Here is a 19,939-nt window from a genome sequence, read left to right on the forward strand (position 1 = left end):
TATATACATCTTATAGTCAAGAATATCAGAATAATACATTTTGATTAATCAGGAGTCACTTTTTGTTAAAAGCTATTAACAGGTCTGTTGTTAATTTCAACTAGAGCTCCAAGTTAAAAATACATGAGAACACTGTGTCACACAGTGATTTTGCTTCTTAGAGCCCTAACATAATTTCAGAGCAAAGTAAATATATCTCTGTTTTGTCATTAAAATTTCATATTTAGGTGATTTAATCAGCACTAGGCAGGCCATTGTTTTAGAATTTATGGTTTGAAATGCATATGTAAAAGTTATTTTCGATTTGGCTTTTTCTGCCTAGCAGATGTTGAGCCTATTAACTCGGAGATTTCAATGTCAGTATTCTGATGATGGTGATAGCTACACTTGGCTGATTTTTGAGGTTAAAGATTTTTCTTCAATACAGGAAGTCTACAACACTGAGGAGGATTGCTTCTAAAAATTATCAGCAGTTGGCAACACCTTCTCTTACTCTCCTCACTTCTTGCCCAATTGATACAAGCTAAAGGTCAAGGTTATTACAGAATTATACAAATACATTTTGGTTGAAGTTTTCTTTGTCATCAGCTGTTCAAAATCTTTTTGCAGGAATGTTTTGTTCTCTGCTTTTGCCCATCATGCATTGTGACCCTATATAATTCTTGGTAATATATACAACAGGCACCCAAATTAAGGCCTTCCAGGGACCTAAGCACTGAAAATATTATGGTGCCCTCCTCCTCCTATAAAATGTGAAACTAAAAAAAAACTATTAAAAGCTAAAAAGGTGGGAAATGTTGCCATCATTTCAAATCAAAATACTCATATATGCAGATCATATATTATTCATTCAATTTCATCATCAATACTTAATTTGAATTTTTTTCTGGTGCCCTAAACATGTGCTTAGTGTACTTAATGGGTAATCTGGCCCTGCCGGCAACATACGTTAAGAATAAGCTTGTAATACTTTAAATGAAGATTACCTAGTATGTGACGTAAAATTCTAAATGAAAGTCCTTTGTGACCACTTTCCAATTGTGGCCTTCTATGCTTCAATGTTACCTAATTACCCAACATCCACATAATAATATGCCATTAATATTACCATATCTCTGTTCTGTTTATCTCCTCTTGAATGCACTGATGCACTGAAGATTGAAGCATTTGGATCCACATATATATCTTCAACCATCGTCTTTAGGGATTCTCCATGTACAAATGGCAAGAACATACTCGCTTATCAATTGAGTCAAACTGCAGACAACAAAGACCCTGATCTGCCATAGCATAATGCACATGCAGATCAGTGTCTCTTTTATTGATTACTCCTAACAAACTGTTGGACTTGTCTTATAAGCAAGTATATATGGTACCTTGTCACAGATGTGTTTGCTTTGGATCTCTGGCAAACCATCTTGCAATACAAGCAATCTTAACCTTGACCTTTTCCTGAGTTTGCTAACAGCTCATAGGTTTGTGAAGGACTTCCCAGGCTGTCTTATTGTTGTGTCCAGCTATACTACATGTAGAGGTGGCGTTGCCAACAACCAGCACAAGGAAAGGTATAACATTTTCTTGAATAAAGTTCTCTGATTATTTTTCTAAGACTGACTGCATGGCATTTTGTTGTTGGGGATAACAAGAGAATAAGCATGTCAATAATAATAAAAATTACATTATTTAAAGAGGGTGACACTGTTAGATCAAGAACTAATCTACCTGGAGGCCCTCAAACAATATATATATATATATATATATATATATATATATATATATATATATATAAGATGTGTGCAAATCTGTAAAGTGTAATATATGTTCACTTAAAACAAAGACAAAGAAGGAATTTCAACTCCATATACCTCATCAGATGGTAGCAGCAAGTCACAAGTTTATTCCATCATTTGCTACGGATTTTACCAACAAGTTATTACACATCGCTCCTATGACTGGTTATAATACTGCTATATTTACAGCACCTTTATTGATTGTACTACAAAGAAACAATCTGTAAACTAGACCTAGTCACCTTTGAATTATGCTTTAGTCAGGTCACCATTACTGATTGTTCTACAAAGAAACAAAACAGTAAACTAAACAGTAATGTTTGAATTTTCTTTAGCAGGAGAATCAACAAATGAGTTTTAAAAATGGATAAAAAAAAATAGAAAAAAATAGAAAAATGGTCTTAAAACAGGTAAACTGCTATCATACCTATGTATCTGTATGAAAAAAAAATCAACAGAAGGATTATCATGTCTATTGCACTGAGAACCCATGGGAAGCTAATGTTGAGATTTTTTGCATAATATATAATTTGTCTTACATATATTATTGGTTACAAACCCACAATAAATATGCAAGGTTCCAATCCCTCCATGTCTTTGGCATAGTAATCCACTCTCTGCTACCAAATATATTTAGTATTACTAATAAATATAACAAGCTTTTTGGTCATCTAAAATTAGTAACAAAGTATATATCCACTATTTTAACTGTCAGTTGCATATGTCAAGTGAGACAACTGAGACTATGGTAAATGACTTGAAATAATTATTTTGTTTGAATATTGTTTCACTGATTGTAATACTTCTGAAACAGTAGTAGAAGACAATTTTTAAAGGAAACCACCACAATCATTCCTTCAATAATGTTTCAAATTTTAAAATAAATTCTCTGCTGCTGTATACAGGTTACATAGGGTAGTATGCTTATGATAGTAACAAAGGCCCTGAATAGCAACATCCCAGAGTTATGTTCTTCCATTTGATCTTATATAAATTATTATCATTTCAACTCTTCAAGTCATCAGTGTTTTTATTACTTTTAATTTTATCTTTACTGGAATCAGCATCTCACTTTCTGCTGTAATGGAAATATGACCCAAGATATCGTGGACAGTGATCTCAAGGGAAGTAATTAATGACCATTATTTGAAACTAGATCTGTCAATATGCAAGCGCTTACCCCATTTCTAAAATTAATGATCTAAATAAACTTAATCTTATCAAAGACTCTAGTCATGATACAAACACACAGCAAATTTCAAGAAGACAGCTCAGATTGTTCAGATATTAAACAGATTAGAACTTGAGTCAGAGATAAACAAAATTTTCAGTAAAAATAGGGTCAATTCTTCAGAAGCTTATTAGACTGTTTTTATACAAGACACAAAATCTTGTCATTCTTGTCATGATTGAAAAGTTAACAAGTCTCATGAAGATATCTCATGACTGAAAAACCAACAAGTCTCATGAAGATATCTCATGACTGAAAACCTAACAAGTCTCATGAAGATATCTCAATGCCATATAAACTCACTTACAAGGCATTCTGAACTGCAAGCTGTACATACCCAGATCTGTCATTGCATAATGCACCAGCAGATTTGGGTCTTTGCAGTTTGTCAGGAGTAATCAATGGATCAAACAACGTAGCCCTTGATCTGCTGATACATTATGTGCCAGCAGATCGGGGTCTTTGTTGTTTGCAGTTGGATTCAAGTTACAATTAAGTATATGGTAAATAAACAAAAGTTTGAAGGACAGATAGATGGATGAGGTGACTCCATAAACTTTCTTTGCATGGGGTATATTGATGTACCATTCCCGCCCTTTCTGGTAGTATTTTTCCTTAAGCATAGTGTTAATAGTAATGCTCGCATTTAAGATGTCATGAAATTTCAGGAAGCAGGTTTAAGATTAATATAGCATGTTGCATCATTATCATTATGAGAACTGAGTTTGAGAAGTTGGCTTCTATGTTAAAGTTTTGAAACTGTTGTGACTGACAGTTCAAGAAATGGTACATAAAGTGATGCATATGCCAGAATAAGCATTTTCTTTCAGGTTTTTAGAGACCAAAATGAAAACAATTACAAAAGATTTAGCTCAGCTGATCTATGTGGTTTGCAGTGTACATTTCAGTCAATTTTTGTGTCAAAGAGTTGGAAAAAAACCTGTACAACTGTATTTACAAGCCAAAAATGCACTTCTGTTTCAGCTGTATTGATCTGTGTATGTTAAAACTGTAGTTGGTCTAGCATCAAATAAAACTTTTATTATGAATTAAAGATCTTTGTATTCTGTAAGTCATCATTCTGGTCAAAATTGTTTTGATAGGTGTTCTGGCACAAGATTGCAGACTTAACTTAATCTGTAGCTTAGTATTTAAAACAAAATACATATGTAGACTGAATATAGTTTACTGAGTTCATCTATGAGTTGTAAACATTTTCCAAACTTGTATGAGAATCCAGATCCATCTGTATCATTGATATGTAGTGAATATCTATGTTTTTTGAGTAGATAAATGTATAAGGAAATATTTCACAAGTGGGCACATTGTATGGTCATGAATAATAAACCACAAGTGACCATACAAAATGTTTCCACCTCACAAATTTAAATAACTGTTTACATACGATAAGGAAAAGTTTTTTTTAATATTGTGATCACATTTCTTTGTGTGAAATGATACAGAACACAGTTGGAGTGGTTTTTTTTGTAGAAACATCATGGTGAGGTCCAAACAGACTTTGGAGCGTAACATCTTTCAAACATTGATTTAAGATTGCGACTTTTCTTGAAAGGATTTTGGTTCTTTGTTATTTCTGTATTCAAATGTGAATTGAATGGCCTTGACAAGCATGTATTTCTACTGTAGTTTTCATTGTCAAAGTCTCTTACACAGACTGGGTACAACTTTTTGTCATCATAATCACTGCTCCGGTCTATTGCAATACTAAACGGCCCAATTTTCATGGCTTCTGCAGTTTTAAGTCAATTATCTTCTGCTAAACACCTAACATTAGATGATTTTTTTCCTGCACATGCATATTTTCTGCAATATTGGAATCAGGAAACATACATTTGAACAAAGGACCAATGTAGTCTTCTACTGCTAGGGGTAATCCATGTTCTATTAAGAACTTGGTAAATAACACCTATGCATTTATTAGTTCTGCTTTAAAAAAGAAGTTACAAGTTACCTTAGTATTGGAGTTAGTAAAATGAGCTAATTCAAGGTTTCTTTGTTTTACCATCATGGCCAATATTAAAATCCTTTCCACACAGCCTGCAGTGGGTGTGAAGCTGCCTTAGAATGGAATGCTGTATTGTGTAATTCATGTATTCATCTTTGAATCAGTATTTTGTCTTTTTCTAATCCATGAAATTATTTGAAAAACATTTTTGCTCTAACACGTGCATCTACTAGGATAAATCTGACTTGACTTTTGGCGCCAAATACCTACAGACTGTTACCTGTTACTACTGCATAACATCCTTTTTTGAAATGGAAAATACCCTGACTGTATGATAAGAATTCATCCTCCCAGAGGGTGATCAGAAAGTTCTGGATTCCACAATGTTCCCAAGTCCAACCTGTAGCTACCTTGCCCATTTGCATTATCTTTTATTCATTTTCAGAATGCAGTCTTAACATGAAGGGGATGGGGGGGGGGGCAGGGGGAGGGAATCTGGCAATAGCAAACAGGTAAGAATTACATCCTGAAAATTAGTTGTATCCCCTCAAAAGAAAACAACCTACATTTTGATTCAGTAATCCATAACTTACTGCTACTGCATACCTGAATTTGTCGGTTTAGTGGGAGGCTGATGATTCACAACTGGTGAAAAAGTTTACAAATACAAGGCATCCTCATCCTGACGGTAGAAGAGAAGACCCCTTCCAGATGGTATCTGTATGGACCAATGGACCACTTTTTGAGTTATGACAATCAGTCCCAAAGAAAATATACCTTCGCTTTGGTAAGCAGACAAGCAAAGGTAAAGCAGGAAAAGGTAGTGTGAGATTGCCAAAAAGTTTTCATCACATCCTCCAAAGACAAATGAGTTAGACAGGTCCATGAGGTAGTGATGTTTCGAGACTCATGGGCTTTAATTTTCATGAATGAAAAGTCCCTCCCAGTAAGGGACTGATAAGGTCTATTGACAAAGATTGCAATCCACATCGAAACAGTTCCAAGCTAAAATATCAGCTGAGCCCTTTAGTATATACTTTGTGTATTGTCATGTGTCATTACACTTGCATCAAAATTATAATATGGATTTCTGTCATGTCATATTGAAGACGTTCTATAATAAAAGATAAATATGAACACAAGAATACATTTAAATATGTGATTTATTGTGTAAAATATGTCTGCTTAATCCAAAACCAAAATTTCAGTACATAAAAATTCATGTTCCATTTTTGAATCACTGTGTTGAAATGTTGTGAATGTAATATAACCCATTTACCAATTTTTTTTGTGTTTTTTCCCCTACCCAAGATGGACAGTGTTGTCACTACCCAAGATGGACAGTGTTGTCAATAAAGTAATGAAACCTGTCAGTTTCTGAAATCCATCAATTTTTATTTTCTCCTGGAGCTCTATCTGATAGAACAGACATGTCTTCAAAACTGAGGTGAGCTGCTAATAACTATGGATGGCAATCCATAAACCTCATATTATGTCATTTTTACTTGATTACATGTCGAGTCCAACTGCAAACTGCACCAACCTAGACCTGCCACTGCATAGTGACAGCAGATTTGGTCTCTAAAGTCTGTTAGGAGCAATCAGTAGAACAAACAACACAGACCCTGATCTGCAGCCACATAATATGACTGCAGATTAGGGTCTGTGTTGCTTACAGTTTTACCTGACATAAAAGCAACCCCCTGATATGAAACCTAAATTTTCTACTTATTTTTTGTTAGTGTCCTTTGTTTTTCTGCATGTTCAACAATTTTCTCATCCACTTTCATCCCCTTTCTCTTCCTGATACTGTTCATGTAATGCCGGGCACGATTCTCTGAATCGGCCTTCTCCCCATAATGCATAATCTCTTCCTCCGTTGTTGGTACCCAAAATGGATCCATGTCCATCAGCTGTTAAGAAAAACAAGACTGATATACATGTATATAAGAAAAACACATCTGTACAGAAAATAGATGCCTTCTGCAAACAGATGATTTGTCATGCCAAGAGTTGTTTCCCTTTCAAAAAGACAAAAACTTAAAACAAATTACAAACTGCTTTCTGAAAACCCAAGCATGAAATTTGTTCAATTTTGTGAGTGTTGTCAAAATGGGTCCATAAGTGCGCTAGAAACAAAATTTTGTAAAGAAAAAGTAAACTTCTGGATTTTAAGTAAACGCTGTGGAAATGTAGCTCATGTTGGTGAACTTGGACACACACACGCACGCACCCACCCCACCTACATACCCCCCCCCACACACACTTCCCCTCTCCATTTTCTATATGCGGTTTAACTTTGGACACTATTCTGTTGAGTTGCAGTTCACCTCTCATTTTCAACACAGTGCAAGGTGCAGATGACAGCTCTTTGAAAAATTGTCATGGACTGTCCAAGTTCACCCAATGTCCAAAATGGTCCAGATTTCCACTCATTCTGGTATTTAAAAGTGAAAACTATACATTTGAAAAAGTTTCAACAAACTTGTCAAATTTAAATAAAAAAAATAAAATGCAGTAACTAAATACAAGGTGATTAAAATACAATCAAGAAATTAATATTTAACAAACACCCGAATAAAATTTCTTAGCGAGAATTAAAAATAATGTATCAGATACAATGGATTCCACACTTGAAATGTACAAAATTTTGGATGAACTGATGAAGAACTCTCTCTCTCATACACACAACCATGCAAGTATGCACATATCCACCCAGTTTGTCATATTATATGACAGGGCTAAAATAATTTCACTCTCACTCTATCTACACAAATACAGCAGTAAAGAGGGAATGAGGGATCATGCCAAAATGACATAAAATACCAATCAACATAATGGTCAATGTCTCTCTTTCCCTCTCTCTTGATAGCTACAGTAATAAAGTATCAAACTTATCGTTAGTTCTAGTAATACGGTGTTGAACTTCAATCCAAAGGTCATGGGTTCAATACAAGTTTTTTGGCAAAAACCCCATGTCATAATAATCATCCATTCAGGAGGTTAAGTAACAACTAGATTTTATGAATGGATGTATGATTGGTACCATTTTGACTTCAGATCAACTAGGTACCATAAGAAATACTGGTGAAAACACCCATATTGATATAGCCATCCAGTTGGATATAATAGATGCATCATGTTCTTCTGTCATTATGGAGATGTGTCCGGCTGGAATTTAACACAAATTTCAAAATAATGGCTTCAGGGAATCACTAAAATAGCAGATTTTCAACTTGTACTGATCCATTTTTGTGGTGAATATATCTAGCAGGTGTCAATACCTTTAGTTTACGACCACTCTGGAGGTCATATTTCTGATCAGAGTTTGATAAAACCTGGAAATATATAGGGGACATATTCTTTTCCTACTTTAATACTGGATATATTTCATCCGAAAATCTGAAATTCTGATGAGTTTTTTGCATCGTAAGATGAAAATATATGTGGTATTTACAAGGAAAAGACAATTTTCTTTTCATTATATACCAAACTTGCTCCAGAATCGAAGCTTTCATGATTAAACTCATTCTTCTGTACAACACCTCACATCCTTTTTTGTAAATCCACCTCACTTTCATAGGCAGGTCGTATAAAGATCAGTGACCATGAGAGTGGTAGGATTGGGATGACCTAATCCATCGAAGTTTAAGATATTTTGTAAACTACTGATCATATCTGACCACAAAGCAAGTCCAATTCAGCAATGCATCACACTGGGTTTATCACTGTAGTCAAGGAAGTAAGGAAAAATAACTTCACAGAAACATAAGTGGTGTCTATTAAAATTTCTTATGCAAAAATAAATTCTATATTTGTTCTATAGTTCATTTTTTTGCTGATGGTTTAACTTCTGCAGACACACACAATCAAGTGTTACATGGCATAAAGAGAAATCTTAAGGATATATTTTTCATATGTAAAAATACAGGAATGAAAAAAATATGAAAATTTTGTTGCTAATCAATTAGATCCACACATACTGGCCAAGTTATCTTGCATCTGTCTGACTGAACTTGTTACCAATCTAGAAAGTTTATTGTTTTATCGAATTTTCACTCAGTAAACAAACAGATCATAAAGATAAATGAGCAAGATCTACACATATTAATAGAATTCTGCACAGTTAGAAAGAGCCTCAAATTATACAGAATTTAAACAATTTTGTTTATTCATAAAATACCTACACTCCCTCTCTCCAAAGTAAAGCAATGCAAGGGAAGTAACCCATGATGTGGACTAATGAAATGTTTCAAAATATCATGCTGCATTTTGCTACAAATTTCAAAGTTCTAGCCTTTTGGGAATTTCCAAAATCTCCCCGGGACAAGTACTAGATATACTCACTTGTAAGTTTAACTGCAAACAATACAGACCCTGATCTGTTGTTTTTGGTACAAAAAAATTTAATAAGAGCTTATGTGATAGCCTGTTTGCTCTTTGTTATAAGCTACTAAGAATATACTTAGGCAAACACAATGTTGCTATGGTCATCTGTTTTGGTAACAAGATTTTCAACATTGCTACCATGTTGGCCATATAGTAGTCAGATTAGCATATTTCTCCTTTAGTACCTAACAGACATAGCAAGTCTTTTAGTGAAAACCCCATGTAGCTTTGGCTGTTATTTTGGAGAAAAATATTTGGTGGCCATTCTGGTTGTTGTTGTTGTTGTTGTGGGGTTTAACGCCATTTTTCAGCACATGATAGGTTATGCATGGCAGCCAGTAATAATGGTGGGGGAAGAACCCGGGAAAACCCTGGGAAGAACCACCGACCCACGAGAAGCTACTGGCAAGCTTTCTCACATAGCCACATTGGCTGAATCTGAGACTCGAACTGCTGCAGACAGAGGTGAGATGGCAGTGATCTGTAATGGAGAGAGCTTTAGACCACTCCGCCACTCGGGGGCCATTCTGGAGGTCTGATCAGCACCATTCTGATTTAGTATCAAGTTGACATCACAAATCTTTCAATTAAAACCCCATGTAGATGCAACCAGCCATTCAGGAATAAAAATATTTTCAAGATCACTGCAATGGTGGCTATATTTAATGTCTCAGTGGCACCATTTTCATATAGGACCATGCATGCATCATATAAGTATTTCTTTTGTTGAAAATCCCACATCAGTATGACCATTCATTCAGGATTAGTAGTAATCAAGATGGCCACAACGATGGTCATACTAGATGGACATAATTTTTCTTCATGGACCAAAAGTTACATCATACATCTTCAGTGAAAACTCCATATCAACAAAGCCATCTACTGAGAAGAAGAAGCAATAAGCAGGGTGGCTGTGATGGTGGCCATACTAGATGTCTAAGGGAGACCATTTTCATTAAGAACCAACTAGACATCAATACAACCATATATATATATATATATATATATATATATATATATATATATATACACACAAACTGGTTACACTGACAAACATCAGACTTGTTTACCTCTATAGATGAATATCAGTAGTGTGCCCAAGTCTCATCCAAAATTGTAGCCCAAGAGAGTCTAAAACTTGCCCAAGAGAGTCTAAAACTTTAGCTACCTGTCAGTAGTTTGCCCAAGTCCAATCCCAAATTTTAGCTACCAGTCAGTATTTTGCCATACCATCCATAACAGATGATTTATCGTCAATGGCTGTCAAAGACACTGACAAAGTATGCATAGCTATTTATAGCATTATCAGTCCTCTTGCTATACCAGCAGTAGTTTAGGTGATGCAAAGTCACACTTCATTTTACATACCTTTAAGACCATCTCCTCTATTATTTAGAGTCGTTATAAATTTCGTAGATTTAATTTATTTTTCATCCATTCATAACAACATTCAACTCATGGGATTCACACTTGATGGCCTCATAAAATCAACATTCTGAAATGTATGCAGTTCATTCATATCTTTGTGAAATATTCTAAGAAATCAGAGTGGAATCATGGCAGTAAGCAGCTCTATATATATCATGCATTAAGTATTGGGGGATTTGTGGGAATCAGTTTGTGTACATACAATGGGTTTTATTGGGCACACAAGAACTGATAAGGGAGCCAACTCCTGTTGCTTCATTCTGGTCTACAAGTGGTTTTTGTTTGTACATGTCTAAAATCTACATAAGATCAAACATTATAAAGGTCATATACTTACTTTCTTGATATAGTTGCAAGTACAAAAGGTTTTTAATTCCAAATTTTAATTACTATATATAAGTTTGAAGAAAAAAATCAACCAAGTATAAAGTGTATTACCTCCCAGTGACTGAACACAAGCTGAGGGCTGGCAAGACCACTTGTTTTCTTCCTAATGGTCTCTGCTAGCCCAAAACTCTCCACGACTGGTAAGAATGCCTTCACACTAAACATCTGGGAGCCTTCCCGCATGTCTTCACTCAAGATCTGCCCATTCCGCTTTCCTATCACAGCATACAGCTTGCCTAAGAGTAAAGAAGAATGGAGATTAAATGGGGAGACCCAACTAAAATTTATTGAAATATCATACTTGCTTCAGCTTGGGTAGACCAAACGAGTTGAGATATGGTAACTGGTCAGTTTGATTCAAAATTTTATAAGAAGAAGAAAAAGAGACTTTTTCTGGTTCTTGTATTTGGTATCTTTTTTGAACTGACGCTTTGCTGGCATTTCCAAATACAACAAATCTTGCAAAATTATTAAAATAAATTCTTCTTTATTTTAGCACTACAATTTTGTAATGCTTCAAGAAATGCATGAAATTATTGTAAAATTCAAGAGCTCTATCACAATTGTATTATATCTGAATTTATGCTAAAAAGAATGTGCAGTGCATTACAGCAGGGTTTCACTGTAGCTATTTTTAATGAAGCTGTTTATTTTTGGCACAAATTACCTCCCTTTTCAAGATAGCAATTCTTTCAATAAGCTTTAATTTAAAACCATTACTACACGAGGTTTCAATACACATCACATGTACAAGTGAAAGACTGTCACTGCCGTTTGCATGTGAATGTGGCTAATTTAGTAGCTGATTCAGAACAGAACTAGGTTTTCTTAAAAAAAGATTGACATTTCAAGAAAACAATAATGCTGAAACTCAGTATAATACTGAGCTGTGATTTCAATGCTGGAATTACAAAATGTTTGCTCATCCTTCAGCAAATCTCTGAGTACTAATTTCAGAATTTTAAGTTCACTACGAATCTTGGATCTCACCTCTCTATAATGAAACCTACCTATGAAACTAAGCTTTTCCTGCAGTATGCTTTTGCTTCATTTCCTTCATATTTTTGATCACATTTGCAAACTACTAATTAATGTTAGATATTTTATTGATGTTGTTTTAATCATAATATTTAAATAAGTGTTTACCATATGTATTTGCTGATAAGTCGAGTCAAACTGCAAGCATCAAAGATCCTGATCTGCCATAGTATAATATGCCTGCATATCAGGGTCAAAGTTGTTTGTTCTACTGATTACTCCTAACAAACTGCACAGACCCTGATCTGCCAGCACATTATGTGATGTTAGATATGGGATGTACAGTTTGCAGTTGGACTTAACTTATAAGCAAGTATAGATGGTAAATGGTCAAATTGCACAAACAGCCATGATATTTTATGCAGATAGGATTTGCATGTCTTTTAACTTATTCACTGGTATTGACAAGATGTAATTAATATGACAATACAAAGCAGTCTACTTTTGATTGACTGTAACAGTGCAACGAACTCTTCAGCAAGTCACAAATCAAAACCGTCAGCATATAATTAGATTGTAATGGAAACACTTATGAGGATTGCTTTCAGGGTCAAATGAACCTTTAAGGTCAGAATACAAGAGGACATATCACATTTATGATTACACACACACCAAATAAAAAAATTTAAAACTGAAACACTCAATAATTGATATTTATTTCCAAAAGTATTGCCACCGGCAGGTATTACAAACATTTCTATAGATAAAGACTATCCCCATTTATGTTATTGTACAGTATATTATATACTTAAAAAAAAAAAAGAAAATGACTAAAAATACATTACTTTTTATAACAAGTTGGGAATTTTGTGATGTGATGTAGATACCACATTTCAGAGCACTACCTACCAATTTCTGTGACAAAAAAACGAGCTATTTATCAAGGTTTCATTTACCAATTTTGATCTCACTTGTATTTATGTTCAGCAAACAGGAGCCAGTTTTGGAGGAATTTTCTATAACAACAAAAAATAAAGATCCCCACCTGCTCCAATGTTATAACAGGGGTTCATGAATCAGCTGGGTGCAATAAAATAAGGCAGTAGTGTATATTTAAAAAATCCACCTTTTCTTTCAAATACAAGGAAATCACACAAGCACGAACACACATACACATACACACACACATACACACACTCTCTCTTTTCAGTTACAGGAGAGACCTATCCTGAAAGAAGTTCTAAATTCCAGGTGAATGGAAAAGTTTTAGTGTTTTGTTTTAGCCCTGATTTTGAAAAGACAATAATTCTCTAGCAATGAAAACATATGTAAGGTATAACACATTTCATTTTGGAATTTTCATCACAATATATAACAGGATACCTACCAAGTACTTCTGTTGTTGCCTGAATATTACATTTATACATCGCCACCATTAATCTCTGATGGCAGGTCTGAAATGCCTTTCTGCAGCCATCCTTTACACATGAAATCAATTGACCTGCTAAAGCGCTATATGTCTCCTTTTTCTTGTGCTTCTTTGGAACCATTATTCCCTCCCTGTCTGCCCCATCTCCAGCACTATTTTCAGAATCATTGCCATCAGTCACATGACCATCCTCATAATAAATCACGTGACCAGGTGTATGATTTGCATTAATTTCAACCGATTGAATATTTGCCTCACTAGTAAGTGACGTTAAAGTATGTGGTACACCTCCTGAACTGTCTCCTTCTAAACTTTTTGAATCTAGTCTCAATGAGGTCATGTGTGACACCAATGGTTTCTTGGACTGTGCTTGTACACTTTTTCCATGAACTAATTCCAACTTTTTGACAATAAAGCATACTCCTCTCATTGGTTCATCACACAGTGGACCAGTCAGGGTGGCTAACTGAAAACCACTTACAACTGACTGGTCAAACTCCTGTAAAGGATTCTGTTGGTTATTTCTTTCCTGAATGCAACTCCATATTGAATGGTGATTTAAATTTTCCATTCCATTTATGAGGATATTTGGTCCCACCCTACGGGGACCAAATGCCCATATGCTGTCAACAAACCCTTTCCACTCCTTGCCTGCATCACAAAATGCTTTTTCGAGTTTGTCCCTGAATTCCTGAATTGCCTCAGCTGTTTCCTGGTTGAGCTTTGATTTCTGAACATTGTCAGAATGATCATACTGTTTTGAGTATTGGTACATTGTTTTCATAAGAGACTGTCTGTCATCTAGAATATCAGTCACTTCTATAGGTAGTGGAACTGCTTTTATCTGAACCATAACTTTTTTGTTAGGTGTATAAATCTGCACTAGACCTTCATCCAAAACCTCATCATCATCCTCAAATTCTTTCAGTCTCTGTGATCTGATTGGCTGGTTCTGATCCTGGATAGCCTCGTTTACCATGTCTAATTTGGGAGACGGAACAATAGTCTCGCGGAAAGGTACGATAGGTTCTGAGACATTGATTTCTATCTTAGCATATCTAAAGAAAAAAGAAAAGTAATCGAACAGCATGTATCAATAATGAAATGTTGAAAAGGAATTAAAGTGCTAAATTTAACAGCATATATCGATAATGAAATGTTAAAAAGGAATTAAAGTGCTACATTTAAAAGCATATATCAATAATGAAATTTTAAAAAGGAATTAAAGTGCTAAATTTAACAGCATGTACCAATAATGAAATGTTAAAAAGGAATTAAAGTGCTACATTTAACAGTGTATATCAATAATGAAATGCTAAAAAGGAATTAAAGTGCTAAATTTAACAGGTAACTCCTATTTATGCAACTGACTAATAGGTTCTAGTGATTCTAACATCACTATGGAAATATTTCATTAAGACATTTCCACAAAAAGTTTCAATGCAAAATATTCAGTTCTCTTAAACTTTTGTTTAGAGACCTTTTCTAAGAAAGAAAATATTCATTGTATGAATATATATACAGTTTTTGATTGACAACAAAGTAAAAAAAGTACAAAACAAGAGTTCCTTGACAGGACTGATGCACTAATGGCTGAGAAGAATTTCCAGGAATCACTGACAAGTCTGTCTTTATTCTTATTGACCGCTGAGTACTGAAACCATCTCTGATATTCCTGAGAAACTCCAATATGTCATATTTGGTAACGAAGCTATTTTCTTACATGTCTGAGTTAACATGTTCAAGAGATACCTGTACATGCAGTACAAAATTCCTTGTCATGACCTTTGACCTTGAACCTGGGCAGTAAGTCATTTTACTTCTCTCAGACAATTTTTCAAGACACACCTACATGCTAGGTCCAGTTAAACCTATAATATTTTGTGGAAACAAAAAAAAACAACCAACAAAGTTATTCAAGTGGCATCATTCAAGATATTTGTTAGACATATTCACATATAAAAATCTGATTATACTTGTTTGATTTGCCATGCTCTCAAGCCAGTACAGCTAAAAGCCAGAGTGAAGACCTGTAACTGTTAAATCAATGTTGTTGATGACTCTCAACTTATTCACTGTAATGCTATCCAAATTCAGTTTAAAATTAACTTGTATATATACAAATCACTGTGTTCAAAAGCTCAACAAAGTACAAAAATGCAAGCAATTGCCTATGTTATAATCCCAAGGTTGAATAGGTCTATTTTTCAAACCAAAAGTGCAAGTATGTTGGTGGTCAGAGTTTTCATTCAGAAGTATTTAAATAATGCACAAAGTGTTTGAGTAAATATTCCACATCAATGTCACCATTCACGCAAGAGTACTGATATCAATCTGTAATGTGGCCACTACTGCATGGTGCCATGCTGGAGGTCAAACGCACAATTTTCATTCAAATGTAGTTACATTTTGCTATAGCATTTTAGTGAAAACCCAATTTCGATATTACCATCTGCTCAGAATACACAGCCAGACGGCAATCAAGGCAGCCATTTTGGAGATTGTATCAGCATCATTATCACATAGGTATAACTAAGCTACAAGCTTTTGTGCTTGTTTTAAAATGTTGGTATGGCAATGTAGCTGTTAGGAGAGACTGCAAATCTGGAAGGTCACATAGGCATCTGTTTTATTTTGGGAGTAGTGATAAGATTTAAAAGATGGTCATCACTGATCAGCTCCATTTTTTATGTAGGACCAACTAGACATCAAAGTAAGTTTCTCAGCGAAAACCCCATGTCTAAAGGATAATCTGCACAGAAGTGGCTATAACAAGATTTCCAATATGGCTCTCATGGCAATATTATTGGAGGTCAAATTGGCACAATGTTCATTTAGAACCAACTGCATATCATAAGAAAAATCTTTCAGTGACAATTCATGTCACTAAGACTTAAATCCAACAGCCATAAGATAGCAGGTATAATTAGAACCATTTTCTTTAGGACCAACTAGACATCAAAATAATTACTTTAATGAAAGAGTTATGTTTATATATCCATCCATTTAAGAGGATCATCATTAAAACAATTTTCAATATGGCTGCCACTGCAGCCACACACACAAGAAATTAATGTTCTTGTTATTGTTACAGGGTTCAACGCCATTTTTCAGCACAAGATAGGCTATACCTGGCAGCCAGTATAAACAGTGCAGGAAGAACCAGGAAAACCCCAGAAAGAACCACTGACCCACAAAAAGCTACTAGCAAGTCTGCTCGCATACCCACCATACAGAAAATCACACTGGGACAAATCTGATTTGGGACCATTTAGACATCATAAGAAGTCTTTTTCTGAAAACCCAATGTCAATATGACCATTCCTCAAAAAGAAGTAACAATAAGATTTTCAAGATAAAACCATGGCAATCATACTGTAGGTCACATTGGCACCATTTTCATTCACGAGCAACCAGACATCATAACAAGCCCCACGTCACTAACACCATCCTTTCAGAAGGAGTAACTATGACAAGATTTTCAGGATGGCCACCATGGTGGTCATATTGGATGCCTGAGTGGCACCATTTGCATTTAGACAACCTATATGAAAGATTTTCAAGATGGCCAACATGGTGGCCATATTGTCCAAGCAGCAGCATTTTCATTTATGACCAACAGGACATCATAATTAGTCTCTGGGTGAAACACTATCTTGATATAACTATTAACTCAGGAGGACAAGCAGAAATCAAGATTATCAAGATGGCGACCATGGTGGCCATATTTAATGTTCAAGTCACATCATTTTCATTTATGACCAATTTGACCTTGGCACATGAATGTCTGTATAAAGTTTCCTTCAAGTATTTTAGAAGGAGTAGCAATATCAAACCTATTTTCCTCAACTGACCCAGTTTGGAGTTTACCTAAAACAGACTGGTATCCCACCCAAGTTTCACATAAAACAGATAGTTATTATACATGAATTTCACCCAAGACAGACTGGTATAACACCAGAGATTCACCAAAAACAGACTAGTATCCAGAGTTTTACCTAAAAAAAAGACTGGCATCCCATAAGAGTTTCACCTAAAACAAACTGGTATCTCAAGAATGGGGAATCTTGTACACTATCACATCACAGCTTAAAAAGCTCTACAGCTACTACTTGGCCTGCGGTTCAACCATGACTCCTGTACATAGTACAAATAGGTACATCCTATGACATAGTACAGACAGGTACAGCCTGTGACATAATACAGACAGGTACAGCCTGTGACATAGTACAGACAGGAACAGCCTGTGACATAGTACAGACAGGTACACCCTGTGGAGACTTTAACCATGACTCTTTTACATAGTACAGACAGTTACTGCCTATCGGGACTCTGACCATGACTCTTTTACACAGTACAGACAGTTACTGCCTGTTGAGACTCTGACCATGCTCTTTTACATAGTACAAACAGTTACGGACTGTTGAGACTTTTCTCAGAAATGGCAAGTATTATAATCATTATGTCTTTAATCCACTGACAGACCAGACAAAACTACAGCATTGATGAAACCTGACCTCGTACTTCCCATTTGCATTACTAGTCACTTCACAAATCTCAACGATGACATCGGAAGTCCACTAGTCATGTGATGTCAACAACAAACTCAATTTTAATGTTGTTGTAGAGAAATTCAATTATATTAAATGAAAGTCAGATATTTTTGTAAAAACCAGCAATCTGGCCAGTCTGATTAAACAAGCAGAGAGCATGTGTCAACGTGGTAGTTACAACAAAACTCCAAAAGTTGTTCTTGGAATATATAAATATGGAAAATTTTGTGTTCTTTCATTTTTGTATTTTTATTACAACCAGTATACAACTTTCATTTAATATTATTTTATTTTTTCTCTACAACATTTGAAACAGTGGGCTAGATTTGTGTACTCATGTGACTAGCAATGCAAACTGTGAGTACTAGGTCACATTTCATCAACACCATAGTTTTATCTTCTCTTTCAGCAGATTATAGACATAACGATTTTAATATTCACAATTTCTGAGAAAATAAGTAATTTTTATATCCATTTCATGCAAGTATCACTCGATCTAACAATGTTTAAAGTTTGCTAGGCTATCTGGGAAGCAGCTACGCTTTGCCACCACCATGTTTGCCTCTTGTGATGCTAGAATGGTTTCCATACCTTCCACATAAGGAAAGATAAGGATATCGTGCTGACTTTGAAAATAAGTCTTCTAGACAAATCTAATCCACTGAGCATTTGGATTGACTCAGCATATATGTTTATTGCAAGCACCCAAATGACCCAAACTACACTCTTCGAATATTCTGATTAGAACTCCTCAATAAATTTAACTCACAATCAGTTTAGTTATGACTCAATTACGTCATTGTTTCAGGCGTAAAGTGGTGGCAGAAAATTCCCAGGTTTTTCCCAACTTTCATCAATATTTGCAAAATTTCAGGACTTTTCACGGTTGGGAAAAAATGATCATTTCTCCCGACTTTTTCCCGATAGCATGGAAACTATATAATTAATTTACATCCCAAAATTACAGACACTGCAATGTTCTTTGAAGCAAAGGGTTAATACTCATTACCTGCTAATATGTGGTGTGAACATGTACATATGCATTCTTGAAACAAAGTTAATTGTCACCATGTACATCTTTATGTTATAAGCATAATATTAACCAAGTTTTACAACAATCCATACAAAAATGTGGGACTATGCTAAAAAGATTGTCATATGGTGCTTTAAAATAAAAACAAATTTCATGCAAAAACTACAAGACAGTCTAGTTTTGGTAATGAGGTTGTGTGTCGTACAGAAGGAAGGACAGATGGATTAATGTAATTATTACTATATAAAGATAAAGGTGCAAATATATAATAATCCTTAACAATAGGTTAATTTTTATATAAACTACGTTCTTTTAAAAAACATCTTGATTATAAAGTTAATGATAAACATTCATTCACCATAACAGTACTGCGAGTGCCTGTTAAAAACTCCTGGCCAGTGTTCTCATTTTAAATCATGTCAAACAAGCAGCAGAGGAATCCAGGCCAGTGTTCCTGGTTGGCTGAGATAAAACCAAACTTTCTGGAAACTCTCAACATACTATATGTAATCAGGTTTTGAGGAGTTTTTAGCCAGTCAAGGTTTGGAGGGATGTAAACTGTTAACCATGATGTTTTACATGAACTATTCAATCCTTATATCTAATGGTAGTGGATATTATTAGGGTTTCGACAATTACTTTGACATTTAAATTTTGTACACTTACTTAAAAGCAGCGATATCACATATTGTAAAATCGGTAAATTTTGGCATTCTCTCCTGCACGATGACACAAAACTAAATACCTTTTACACG

The 19,939-nt window shown here is 34.9% G+C and overlaps 1 protein-coding gene across 1 annotated transcript in view; it reads right to left on the minus strand.

The window, feature by feature from the left end:
* Window positions 1-6,132: 6,132 nt before the first annotated feature.
* The window catches only part of LOC149801802 (elongation factor-like GTPase 1), a 139,602-nt gene continuing 125,795 nt past the window's right edge, over window positions 6,133-19,939 (minus strand). Inside the window, exons 20-22 of the mRNA XM_089956149.1 lie at window positions 13,557-14,656; window positions 11,243-11,427; window positions 6,133-6,900 (exon numbers count right to left, since the gene is read on the minus strand). Of these exons, the coding sequence (XP_089812275.1) occupies window positions 6,712-6,900; window positions 11,243-11,427; window positions 13,557-14,656 (1,474 nt within the window). The 3' untranslated portion in view covers window positions 6,133-6,711. The remainder of the gene's footprint in view (window positions 6,901-11,242; window positions 11,428-13,556; window positions 14,657-19,939) is intronic.

Source organism: Sinohyriopsis cumingii, chromosome 4 (genome assembly GCF_028554795.1).
Source record: "Sinohyriopsis cumingii isolate HCF-2022 chromosome 4, ASM2855479v2, whole genome shotgun sequence".
Taxonomy (NCBI): domain Eukaryota; kingdom Metazoa; phylum Mollusca; class Bivalvia; order Unionida; family Unionidae; genus Sinohyriopsis; species Sinohyriopsis cumingii.